The sequence below is a fragment of the Phalangium opilio genome, unplaced genomic scaffold (assembly GCF_054372755.1).
Source record: "Phalangium opilio isolate 3A_F unplaced genomic scaffold, DU_Popi_V2 ptg000113l_1, whole genome shotgun sequence".
NCBI lineage: Eukaryota > Metazoa > Arthropoda > Arachnida > Opiliones > Phalangiidae > Phalangium > Phalangium opilio.
This window is the reverse complement of record NW_028324209.1, coordinates 1134177-1144988: the sequence shown is the minus strand read 5'-3', so window position 1 is coordinate 1144988 and position 10812 is coordinate 1134177. Positions and strand designations below refer to the sequence as shown.

At 37.2% G+C, this 10812-nt stretch overlaps 5 protein-coding genes across 5 annotated transcripts in view; 2 read left to right on the top strand and 3 right to left on the bottom strand.

Annotated features, from left to right (window-relative positions):
• The window catches only part of msn (serine/threonine-protein kinase msn), a 41361-nt gene extending 40523 nt beyond the window's left edge, over positions 1-838 (bottom strand). Inside the window, exon 1 of the mRNA XM_089853181.1 lies at positions 814-838. The gene's annotated coding sequence lies outside the window, so the exon portion shown is untranslated. The remainder of the gene's footprint in view (positions 1-813) is intronic.
• Positions 839-969: 131 nt separating this feature from the next.
• Positions 970-5355, bottom strand: l(3)72Dn (UTP4 small subunit processome component l(3)72Dn). Its single transcript, XM_089853192.1, has 15 exons — positions 5198-5355; positions 5009-5063; positions 4822-4941; positions 4660-4728; positions 4338-4591; positions 4180-4255; positions 3820-4119; positions 3408-3507; positions 3083-3243; positions 2550-2748; positions 2349-2452; positions 1944-2039; positions 1691-1876; positions 1272-1376; positions 970-1128 (listed from the first exon to the last, which is right to left on the bottom strand). The coding sequence occupies exons 1-15, from the start codon at positions 5302-5304 to the stop codon at positions 1012-1014; spliced, it is 2049 nt and encodes a 682-aa protein (XP_089709318.1). The 5' UTR covers positions 5305-5355; the 3' UTR covers positions 970-1011.
• A 212-nt stretch (positions 5356-5567) lies between these two features.
• LOC149623192 (chromosome transmission fidelity protein 8 homolog) lies at positions 5568-6432 on the top strand. Its single transcript, XM_089853208.1, has 3 exons — positions 5568-5724; positions 5779-5902; positions 6052-6432. Exons 1-3 carry the CDS (start codon positions 5702-5704, stop codon positions 6268-6270), a joined length of 366 nt encoding a protein of 121 aa, XP_089709334.1. The 5' UTR covers positions 5568-5701; the 3' UTR covers positions 6271-6432.
• Positions 6433-8315, bottom strand: RpL8 (ribosomal protein L8). The gene is made up of 7 exons (XM_089853202.1): positions 8172-8315; positions 7761-7906; positions 7410-7551; positions 7121-7339; positions 6898-7013; positions 6744-6830; positions 6433-6557 (listed from the first exon to the last, which is right to left on the bottom strand). The coding sequence occupies exons 2-7, from the start codon at positions 7896-7898 to the stop codon at positions 6483-6485; spliced, it is 777 nt and encodes a 258-aa protein (XP_089709328.1). The 5' UTR covers positions 7899-7906; positions 8172-8315; the 3' UTR covers positions 6433-6482.
• A 492-nt stretch (positions 8316-8807) lies between these two features.
• RPA2 (Replication protein A2) lies at positions 8808-10801 on the top strand. The gene is made up of 7 exons (XM_089853199.1): positions 8808-8987; positions 9068-9171; positions 9238-9339; positions 9521-9646; positions 9924-10112; positions 10190-10401; positions 10652-10801. The coding sequence occupies exons 1-7, from the start codon at positions 8963-8965 to the stop codon at positions 10731-10733; spliced, it is 840 nt and encodes a 279-aa protein (XP_089709325.1). The 5' UTR covers positions 8808-8962; the 3' UTR covers positions 10734-10801.
• The last annotated feature ends 11 nt before the right edge of the window (positions 10802-10812 follow it).

Sequence of the window (10812 nt, the reverse complement as noted above, 5' to 3'; positions counted from 1 at the left end):
GATAGATTCGTAATAAAGCTAGGGCTTACAGGGAAAATCAGTTCTGGGAAGATCAATTACTCGTAATCTATTACTTTAAGAAATAACCACAGGGTAATTTCTCTCAACAATTACAGTCAGCTGTTATTACAACGCATCTACTCTAGCCGCTTTCCACAGACCATTCCATTGAATATTTGTAGAGAAACCAATGCACAGGGGAGGGGCCGCTATATTAGGCTAGGTCCCTCGCACTAAGAGGCAACGCCAGACCAAAGAAGATACACGCCCCAGGAATGGAAAGTGTAGCTTCCTCTAGTGTAAATTTTTGTCTGGCCCCTCCTAGTACGCTCCAAAGGCAGGCTCGGTTGACCGAGGTATTTCCGGCTACATTGAAATTGCATAGACCGGAAGTTCCTTGGTCAACCCAACCCCCAGACATAGCTTCCATTCCTGGAGCGTATATTTTCTTTGGCCAGACAGAGGTCGCGTTCGCGGGAGGCCAGTCGACTCACAGTGCCGCTTGAAGTGCTTCTTGGCGCGAGGGAACTAGCCTAATATTGGGGCCCCTCCACCGAGTCCACTGTGCTGTTTGCTTTTCCTATGGCATTACAGGAATTGTAAATTGTAACTATGGAGTACAGTTTTTTAACGAACGAATCTCTCGGTCAATCTCTTGAGTCCGTTTTTAAAATATCTCAAATAACAGTTAAATCAGTATTTTAAACACAGATGGCGCTTCAAAACTAAGTGTGGTTTTTACGTGTACTTCATAAATAACAAGGGGAAACAACCTGAATAAAACTGTCTTACCTGTTAAAAAACGTTACATACCTTTAAGTTGTATTGGAATTCAATTTTTCGAAATTCTTGAATTGGCGCAGCTGTGAAAGTTGTAAAATTGTATTCATGCAACACGCGCGTCGATATCACTAACTAACAACTTTGTAAGCTCGTATGAACGCGTAACGCGTAAAACAACACTTCAACTGATTGAAATTTCTTTTATAACTAAAGTAAACACATTTGGGGTTATGTTCCGAATTTCTTCTTTTTCAAGACTGCGGGTAAGTTCGTCTGAATTTGTTCGGGTGTTAGTTCCAAGGCCACTAATTCATCTCCGGACAAACTCGCGAATGACAAAAGATGCTGCAAAAAGGTAATACGCGGTTAAAAAATAAAGAAAACTGAAGACGCGCAACTAAACGTTAGCTGGCAAGGCTTAAGACGCGTTTGAATTTAAAACGCGGGGAAAATTATTAGATTATTTGAAGTAAGATGGGCCAATTTACCTTGAATTTTTTACAAGTTGCAACAGTTGTCGCGGAACCACCACCACTTTCATTGTCGATAGTCGTCGTCTTGTTTTTCTTCGTCTTTGAGGGGCTACAACTCACCTGAAATCAAATAATATTGGATACGAAAATTTGTACATGTGGCAAGGGTTACCGAGCTGGTAGTTTCTTAAGCCGAATGATTGGTTCATTAAACCTTGCAACACGCATCGGGAATAATGCTACAGGAATATTCTTTATAAAATCTCCCATAGGGAACTCTAACCAATCAGCAACCGCGAGAATAAAAAACGCGCGCTATCAGTCGAAAGCATCACGTGATCTTCCAGTGACTAATAGGTTAGAGTTCCCTATGACGATTTTGTTTAGCAAACTAAATGTTTGGCTTAGCACGTCGAATTGTAATGAAGTCTTACTTTGGGTGTTGAAGATACTGTGTAGGAATAGATTGAGTTTTCATTGTGAAATATAATTTTCTCCGTATCTTTCAGATCAAACGATATTTTAAGAATGGGATGAAGGGGATCAAATTGTTCCCCGACGTTTTTCAACTCTTTGCATCGTTTGGAGTAACACGTATTGGCCACGTCATATTCGATTACCTAAAATATTGTCAGCTTAAAGAGAGCCCGAGTAAAGTTACGCTTGGGGCGCAAAGCGCGCGCTTACCCTTCCATCTAGATACACGACAAATAGATTTTTGTTGCGTGGACTGAAGACCATCGCGGTAGCTTGATATTTATACGCTGGAAGTCGAGACAACACCTAACGCGAATAAAATTGAATTATAACGAGACAAAGCTTAATTTTAGCAACCGGATCGCGAAAATAATGTTTATTAGTAGTGCCATAAATTGATAATCTACCATTAAGTTTACGAGTCTAAAGGGGATCTATAGAAAATTAGACAGCGGAATATAATCCGTTCTAAGACCTTTGAACACAGATGGACTGGAATGATAAGCTAAAACCCCCGTTCTTCTAATGGGATCGCGCGTCGTCGCCCCTAGCGGGAGTCTAGAAACCTTTTGACTCGTAGATCATGTTCTGGCTATGGTTTTGGCAACGACTTACCTTTTGTTTCTCCAAATCAAAAATAGAGACGTTTCCGTTATGATCAGATGTGGCGCAAATCCTCTCATCATGACTGCTTTCCAATAAATTAATCTTACCATCCACTGGAAGCGAAACAAACAGGGATATTAGGAATGACCAAGAAGATACCCGCTTAACAGTGCAGTGTAAAAAAAGTGAAAATAATTCTTTTCAATTCACCTGGAAGGGTAAAAGTGTGAACGTTGTAGGACTGAATCAAGTTTGTTTCCCACACTTCTAAGTTTCCATTTTCGGTCGCCAACAAGAGATGTTTCCCTGATGACGTGAAACACATCGCGTGAGCCGAAATACGAATGTCGGGAACCATATTCACTTTGTTCAGTTTAGCTGACTGAACGAGTGTAACCGCGTCTTCCACCTACAATAGATTAGCAACAATAAACCAGAAATGAGCTATAAACAAGATGGCCCCGGCCAGATTAACGTTTCGCGACTAGGGCGTCAAAATATAGACCGAGAGGCCCCAGAAATCGGTTCCCGGTGTGGCAAAAAAATAATTTCATTAGAAATAAATTACATTATGCGGTGTAATGTGAACTGCGGGCAAATTTGAATTGAAAATTCGGGGGAAATTCGAAATATTCATTTATGACAAAACTCATTAGATCACACCAAAACCAGCCAACCTTCCAACAGTGATAGGAACGATCGTTTTTCAGCTCGAAAGAGCGCAAAACTAAAAACAAAATTACCAGTTCTAGGTTGAATATTTTGATTCTTTCCGTTGTCGAGTAGGAGATTAATCTGGCGTCACTCGAAATGGCACTGGAGACTATTTGCTCATTCTCTCGGCATGCCAATTGCAAAACTTTCGTTTCACGACGCGATAGTGTCAGACACTCGCCATCTGTTTCTATAAAATTAAAATTAACAACTTTTTAATCCTTCAATTGTGTCATAAAAATTTTACAATCGAGGTAAAATGGCATTATGCTGAAAGCGTTATTATATTTGTCTATTTATAGTATTTGAAATCCATTAGGTTTTCCCCAAAAGTGATTGTTCTATAGTCTATACCTTTGAATTCTGTTGACTGTCCTAGAGTCCAAACTTCTAGACGCTTTGGATATTGCAAAAGAACGCAACGTGCGCTAGGAGCCATCCTGAAACACTTACCCTGAAATAAAATGAATTTATTAGTTTCAGATTAGCTTACACTGGACTACCGGGGAGAGTTAATATTTAATAATTATCTTCCCATTTCCTTCAAAATGGCGGCCAACTACCATTTGGCTAAAGTTAAGTACCTTTTGTAGGGCAGATTTTAGATTTTTAGAGCTAGTTTCTTGGCACATTGCTACATTAGAAATATATTGCATATTTGCAGAGTTACAAGAGTTTTCTTAAATAGGTCATTATGATTCTCTTTTAGTGTCAGTCTCCCTTTACTATTGCCGCTTTCTGATTGGCTACAAGTTCTTTTACTTACGCAATTAACAGGAGCATATTTATTAACAACTTTTGGTGGTCCTGTGGTTAATGTCAGATGGCAATCAACACCTCCAGAAACAAGGAATTTCTCAATAAGGGTCATGGCTCTGACATCATGTGTATGAGTAAAGATTTGCAATGACTTGACAAACATTTCCCGGTTATCTTTTCTCTCGTGGTGTTTTGTATTAACTTTAGAGAATTGGACGATCAAGGGGTCAATACCTGATGAGTAAATCAACTTTTCATCTGGACTAACGCATAGTGTTAAAACGTCTGCTTTGTGAACACGAGAACTCTAACAGATTAAATGAAAAACATGAGTAATGATCTCAAATAAATCATTGCAATGTCGTACACTTTCTAAGGTTCCAGTTTGAGCATTCCAGAATGAGGTCCTACCCCAAGAATCCCCGCTTACAACAGTGTAATCACTACAGAGTCGAAGGAAAAAATATTTTTTAAAGGAAGTATTAACCTTTTAATAGGGGGTCCTTTTAACTAATTCCTTCCTACCTTAAATAAAGTATAGACCAAAGGACAGTCTCAACATTCTTCTTCAATCGTCCAACAGCTATTCTGGTTTGAGCGTGTGCTGTTTCTACATTCCATATCCTGATGGCATCCACTGATCCAGTAGCCAGTGATTGGCCAGAGGGATGCCATGATAAACATAAGACCCTCCCTTCTTGTTTATCAAATTTGCGGAGATATGAAAAGGATTCTTCGTAAACTTGGAATAAACATACGTAACCTTCTTCAGTTCCTGCCTATAATAAACAGTATAACAAATTGTTTTCCAAATTCCTAGAAATAAGAATTAATTAGTCATACTCACGGCTAAGAGTGTATTTGACTTATTAGCTGATAAACACCAGGCTGGACCCCCTATTAAGGGAACCTTATGCTGAAATTATAATAAAATCCCCATATTAACAATTAATTTCTACTAACATTGTAATAACATCATCTTCTTCAATGACAAAACTAAGTAACAAACTTTTTGTTTCAAAGTAAAGAGGTCGTGTTCAACCACAAACGCCCCAAGACCAGTGCTAAATAATCGTGAACCACACCACGAAATATCTTCAATTGAAGTACCCGGTTCAGGAGTTAAAACCTATAGAAATTTTAGAGAACCATTTAACAAATTGGCCTAATATAATTAAGATTAAATATAATATTACTTTTTCTAAGAAAGGGGTTTGATTGAAGTCCCAAATTTCTATCAGGCAATCTTCCCTAAAAATAAACAGGAAAATAATGAAACCACGTGTGTTCTCAGTCTTGACGGCCACATTTTAGCCAAGGCTTAACGAGAATCAGAAATGTTCAGCAATACCTTGGTGAAAAACTAGTCTAATAAAGAATTTTACCTTGAAAGAGCGAGCTTTTTGATGGACGCATTATATTCTAGACAATTTATAGAATTTGATTCATAATTATAAAAGTTTAAACGATGTAACTTATATTTATTTGCCATGTTGATTGACTGTTGAAAGATTTTCGACTACTGTAGTAGACGACGCTTACTTTAGTGCGTTCATGCGTTGCCTATGATATTAATCTCGTAGACAACACTTCAAGAGTATTATTTTCTCTCTCTTTATTCGGGTTTTAGAGAGTCGAGGTTCTTGTCAATTAAGTACCTGTAGGATTTTTAGTTTTTAATGTCCGAGTAAGTAAACAAGTAATTTAAATTTTTAACATTTGCTAAAGCACGCTGGTATTTAATTAATCAAAATCAGCAATGTTTATCAGTCTTTTGAGCTGAACGCAGTCTTTGACAGTCCAATGGACTGACGTGACTTTTACGTATTAAGGCGGGAAAAAATTGGCCTGTATAAAAGTATCAGGAAAATAGTCAAAACTACTTAAATATGGTGCAAATCATAGTTAAAAGGTAAGATTATAAAACTTAATTGTAATTAGTAGGTAGTAATTTTGTTTGTTTTAGTTCTTTGGGAAAAACTGATGGTATAGGTGAATGGTATCTGATAGAATTACAAGGAGATCTGCAAACAAAAGGGGAGAAATTGGAACCACAAACAATCATTGGAGATGTTCATTTCACAAAATATGTAAAAACAGATTAAGTTGTTAAAAAAACCTTATGTTCAAGCAAGACAGAGTAGTAGCACTCTATAACATCCCTGTTAATGTTTCCATAACGCCTAATACAGATAAGGCGCTAATCTGTCATTGTTACAAATTTGCCATATATTTTCAGGGAATTCCTATTTTAATAATTGGTCACCATATTCTGTATGGCAAAGTGATGGATATTGACAAACCACTCGTAGTTCTCCTTAAAAGTGCTAAAAGGTCTGATGCTGAGCCTGATGGCAATACAGCATCATCGTATAAAGCCGCTGCTTTCATAAAAAAGAAACTTCTCTTTAAAACTAGACCTAAACCCATCATATCCTACATACCCAAAAAAAGATGAAATTATATTAGTTATCTATGTAATAAATTAGGTTTAAATGAAGTCTCTAGTGTCTTATATCTGTAACTTGTATTCACCTTTCATTTGTAAAATATAGTATCTCTGATTATAAGATAAGCTTAGAAGAAACGTTATTGTCAATTGAATAAAAAAGAAACGCAATTCGTGTCTCATAAATTGATTTTATTAAGGAATTAACATTTCCAGATATTTTACGTCTCTTTGCCACCAACAGATGTCTTACCACCACGAATACGACCGGTACGACGAGCGGCAATAAGACCAACCTGAAAGTTTAAAAATTATAGAATGATTAGAAAACTGAAGTGTAGATCTTAACTCTCATGAAATGCATGCTAATTATTTTAAAATGTGTCAGAAACAGCCTCTGATATCGGCATCAACATACGAAGTCAGAAATCATCATCTCACTCCTAAGGTAAAAGAAGAGAATGTTTTGTTTGGATATTTACCTTTCTACCAGCGGAGGCATCACGACGAACGGTGGATGCTTTACCAATGTGTTGATGGTTACCACCACCATGAGGATGTTCTACCGGCTATAAAAGAAAAAATGTACAATTAATTCACCAGGATTAGGCAGCTTCCACATTTATCGATACTTACGTTCATGGCAACACCTCTAACTTTGGGCCAGGAGTTCCTCTTGGCCTTGTATTTATGGAAGGCACGACCAGCCTTCAAGATTGGTTTGTCAATTCTTCCTCCACCAGAGATAATTCCTAAAAGAAAATAAAAAGTATTAAAATTTAACAAAACTAAATGGGGCCTCAAAACATGTCATAAATATGATGAAACTTTTACTTTAAAGATTGTAGGCTTTACTTACCAACCATAGCACGATTGGCAGATGGAATAATTTTCTTAGATCCTGAGGGGAGCTTGATACGAGATTTCCTCGTTTCAGGATTATGGCTGATAACGGTGGCGAAGTTTCCAGACGTCCTTGCCAATCGACCACGATCTCCAGCCTTCTCTTCAACATTACAGATAATAGTACCTTCAGGCATGGTTCCAACTGGCAAAACATTGCCAATTTGCAACGTAGCTAAAAACAAGAGCAAAATATATATATTAACCTACGATATCTATAAATGAATCTACTCTTTAAGACATACCTTTCCTGCCACAATAAACAAATTGTCCAGTGTACATTCCTTCAGCAGCAAGGAAGAGTTCTTTCTTTTGTTTATAACGATAAGGGTCCCTAAAGACAACAACGGCTAAGGGCGCTCCCCTACCAGGGTCGTGGATAATTTCCTTTTAAAGAAAAATTACCCATACTTTTAATAAATTGGCATTAACATTGACTGAGGGCACAATAACTTATATTAAAAGTTGAATCAGACTCATTAAATCAGTAATATACAATCATAGGTTATTCAAGAAAATATATGGTCATCATTTTCATGTTAAAATAGGTTCTAAAATAAATGAATTGGACCCCCCAAATGTTGTAGTAAATGTACCTTGATTATTCCTTTAATATATCCATGTCTTTCCGCGAAATCAACAGCCCTGAACTTTGGGGCTCCTTTCCTATGTTTGTTATGCGATTTGAAAACGCTTCCGGCACCCTTCCTTTGGGATCTGATTACTCGTCCCATTTTTAGTCCTGAAATTAATATTAAAAATGCGGATATAAAAAATGACATACATTTATTTTAACCCTAAAAACCTTAAAAGCATGTTGTCCCATACCCAAGGCTTAACTAGTCTGAGTGAAGGTGTTAGAATGTATTATAAAATAAGTTTTACGTTAGTAATTGCGAAAATATTAGTTATTAATTATATATTATATCGTTCGCATCGAATTAAAATTAATTTCCATTAGGTTAATAGATTAATCAAGATGGATTAATTGGATTTTGTGTACCTACCTTCGCCGCGACTTGGTTGCTAAAATTCAGCTCGGCTGCACGAGAGACTACACGTTTACATAGAGACGTTATTATGACGTCATGGACTGGCAACTATAGTTTGAAAATAGCCTTGGTTTTCACCATGGAGCAATATTCAAGGACTCTTATCTGAAACATATTTTCACTTTCACTCCGCTGATACATATAAGTCCATGGAAAATTTCTGACAAGGGGCTCACTAGCAGGCTTGGAAATAAGGTTTATTTCTGAACTAGTCCTCCGGACCAGTGACCCCTGATGTCTTAAATGTGAAACTGGTCCCGGGACCAGTGACCCTTCCCCTATTTATTTTTCTACTGGTCCCAGGACTTGTGGTCGTTCTCTCTTCTAAAAAAATCTCTCTCAGCTTAGGGTTGTATACACAACTGGACTCATGGAGTCGAAATTTATGTTAAAATGAAAATATTTAAAGAGGTCCCCATATCAATTTTTAATAAAAGTAGGAATTAATAAACTAGTCATTGGGACCAGTGACCCTCACGTTTTGAATTAAAAAAGTGGTCCAAGCTATTAATAAACTGGTTTTTGACCTGTAAACCTGTCTTATTTCCTAGCCTGCTCACTAGTCACTAAACAAGCCCTAGTTCCTAGCCAAAAACAGAAAAAGAAAAGAAAAAGAAAAGAAACAGTGGTCTGCTGTAAACTCCGCGCTCTGCGTAAAATATTTCAGAAAGAGCGGGAAAACTTTTATTATTTCCTTTGTCAGTTTTTGACGTTGTTTGAAGTTTAAGCTATTTTATTAAGAAAACATGTGGAGTACTGATGGACAAGCGGGTAAATTAAATGCTAATTAATATTTTAAGGGGATAATTAACGAGATTAATTCAATTATTTGTTATTATTATTATTTTAAGGTTTTGGAGGGTTTGGTAATAAGAGTACCAATGAATCCCGAGCGCCTGGAGGGTTCATGTCACCGGGATTGAACGAGTCTCAAAGTGAAAATAAAGCCAAATCGGTTAGATAATCCTTAAAACCGGTCTTTTTTATGAAACATGTGCTAATTGATTGATTTTAATTACAGGCAGGTTCCAAGAAAAATATTTGTCCGGTTACCATTGGTAAAATTCATATGGTTCCCCATACTGACGATCATGTGACCATCAATGGAGAGAAGATGGCAATGGTATGTCAAGAATCAGAAATAATTTCTTTAGAAATTTACTCTCTTTTCTTTTTTTTTTGTCAAATCTTTGTCTTGAAAAATTTGACTTGTCACTTTAAAATATACCTTTACTGAACCTCAATTTCACGTTTATCTTTACAAAATTTCCACTCATGAGGTTGTGTTACACATTCTTTGATAGGTGACAGTATGTGGACTTGTATTGTCAGTAGAAGAACAAAGCAGCAAGATTGTGTTTGAACTTGATGACTCAACAGGACCCCCAATTATTTGCCAACATTGGATCAGTACCGACAGCAACACATCTGTCAGTCACTTAAAATCATTAATCATTTTAGTAAATCCAAAACGCGTTACACCTTACATTATTCACAATGCTGATTTCAAGGCTTAAGTAGGAAGCTTGTAAGCTTAAGTAGCACGTTTCTAGGGATAGTTTCTCAAACACAATTAAGGTTCAGAGGCTTTTTGGCCGCCTACACCCTTACAAAAAGTTCTTGGATGATCTTGCTAAGCCTTGCCAGCCGCATCGCGAATAACACGGGTTCACCCTTTTGACGATGTCTTGAAATGACGTATTTCAGGCAGCTGACATCCGATCAGAGGTTACTGAGAACCGTTTTGTAAGAGTGACAGGCGCGTTGAGGATTTCCGACGGCAATAGGGTTATTTTGGCATTTAATGTGCGTAAAATCCACGACTTCAATGAAGTTACGCTTCATATGATTGAAGTGATTCATACCAGTTTGTCTCTGTCATGCGTAAATCGCCAGGTAAATATAACAACTTACCAAAAACTAGTAGCCATTTTACTATTTTCAGCGCATTAATACAATTTGTTTGTATATAGGACTCTGCAAATAACGCTTCATTTGGTCCTCCAGTTAACGGTGGAAATACTTCAATGATGGAAGTTGATAATCCTATGGTTAGCGCTAACAATGGCTTCACTCCAAACCAAAACATGGTTCTTAAAGCAGTTAGCTTGATCACTTCTGAAGATGGCGCTAGTTTGGATTTCCTGTGCCAGAAACTTCCCTCCCTGACTAGATCGACCATAAAGTAATTCACTAGTTTCACTAACTTTACAACTTTACACCTTTACACCTTTAGTAACGTGGCAAGTCTTAAGGGTTTTCCAATAGGGAGTTCATAGCTTAAGATAGCTCCTCCCCTTTCCAACAAAATGGCGGCGAATGCGCCTACTTGGCCAAGTTAAGGGTCAAACTGTCTACCGTTTGGGATTTTTAATGTCCTTGCCCTAAATTTCGTTAGAAGTTGCTGAAGTCCAGTCCATCTTTGATATTTTCAGGCAAACTTTGGAGTTCTTAAACAATGAAGGTCACGTGTACTCGACCATTGATGATGACCACTACAAGGCAACAGAGTCCTAAAAATGCATTCAAATTTTGTATTTGTTCTTTTCTTCTAAGTGTTAATAAATAAAATTATATTTCTCATATTTTCTTACGC

What these genes read in the sequence shown, in the direction of transcription:
- LOC149623192 (XM_089853208.1), top strand. Translation starts at nt 5,702, where the DNA reads ATGGTGCAAATCATAGTTAAAAG. An exon ending in GTGCAAATCATAGTTAAAAG is followed by an intron (nt 5,725 to 5,778) that starts GTAAGATTATAA and finishes TGTTTGTTTTAG; the next exon opens with TTCTTTGGGAAAAACTGATG. An exon ending in ATGTTCATTTCACAAAATAT is followed by an intron (nt 5,903 to 6,051) that starts GTAAAAACAGAT and finishes ATATATTTTCAG; the next exon opens with GGAATTCCTATTTTAATAAT.
- RpL8 (XM_089853202.1), bottom strand. Translation starts at nt 7,898, where the DNA reads ATGGGACGAGTAATCAGATCCCAAAGGAAGGGTGCCGGAAGCGTTTTC. An exon ending in TGTTTATTGTGGCAGGAAAG is followed by an intron (nt 7,340 to 7,409) that starts GTATGTCTTAAA and finishes TCTTGTTTTTAG; the next exon opens with CTACGTTGCAAATTGGCAAT. An exon ending in TGCCAATCGTGCTATGGTTG is followed by an intron (nt 7,014 to 7,120) that starts GTAAGTAAAGCC and finishes ATTTTCTTTTAG; the next exon opens with GAATTATCTCTGGTGGAGGA.
- RPA2 (XM_089853199.1), top strand. Translation starts at nt 8,963, where the DNA reads ATGTGGAGTACTGATGGACAAGCGG. An exon ending in GTACCGACAGCAACACATCT is followed by an intron (nt 9,647 to 9,923) that starts GTCAGTCACTTA and finishes GACGTATTTCAG; the next exon opens with GCAGCTGACATCCGATCAGA. An exon ending in CTGACTAGATCGACCATAAA is followed by an intron (nt 10,402 to 10,651) that starts GTAATTCACTAG and finishes TGATATTTTCAG; the next exon opens with GCAAACTTTGGAGTTCTTAA.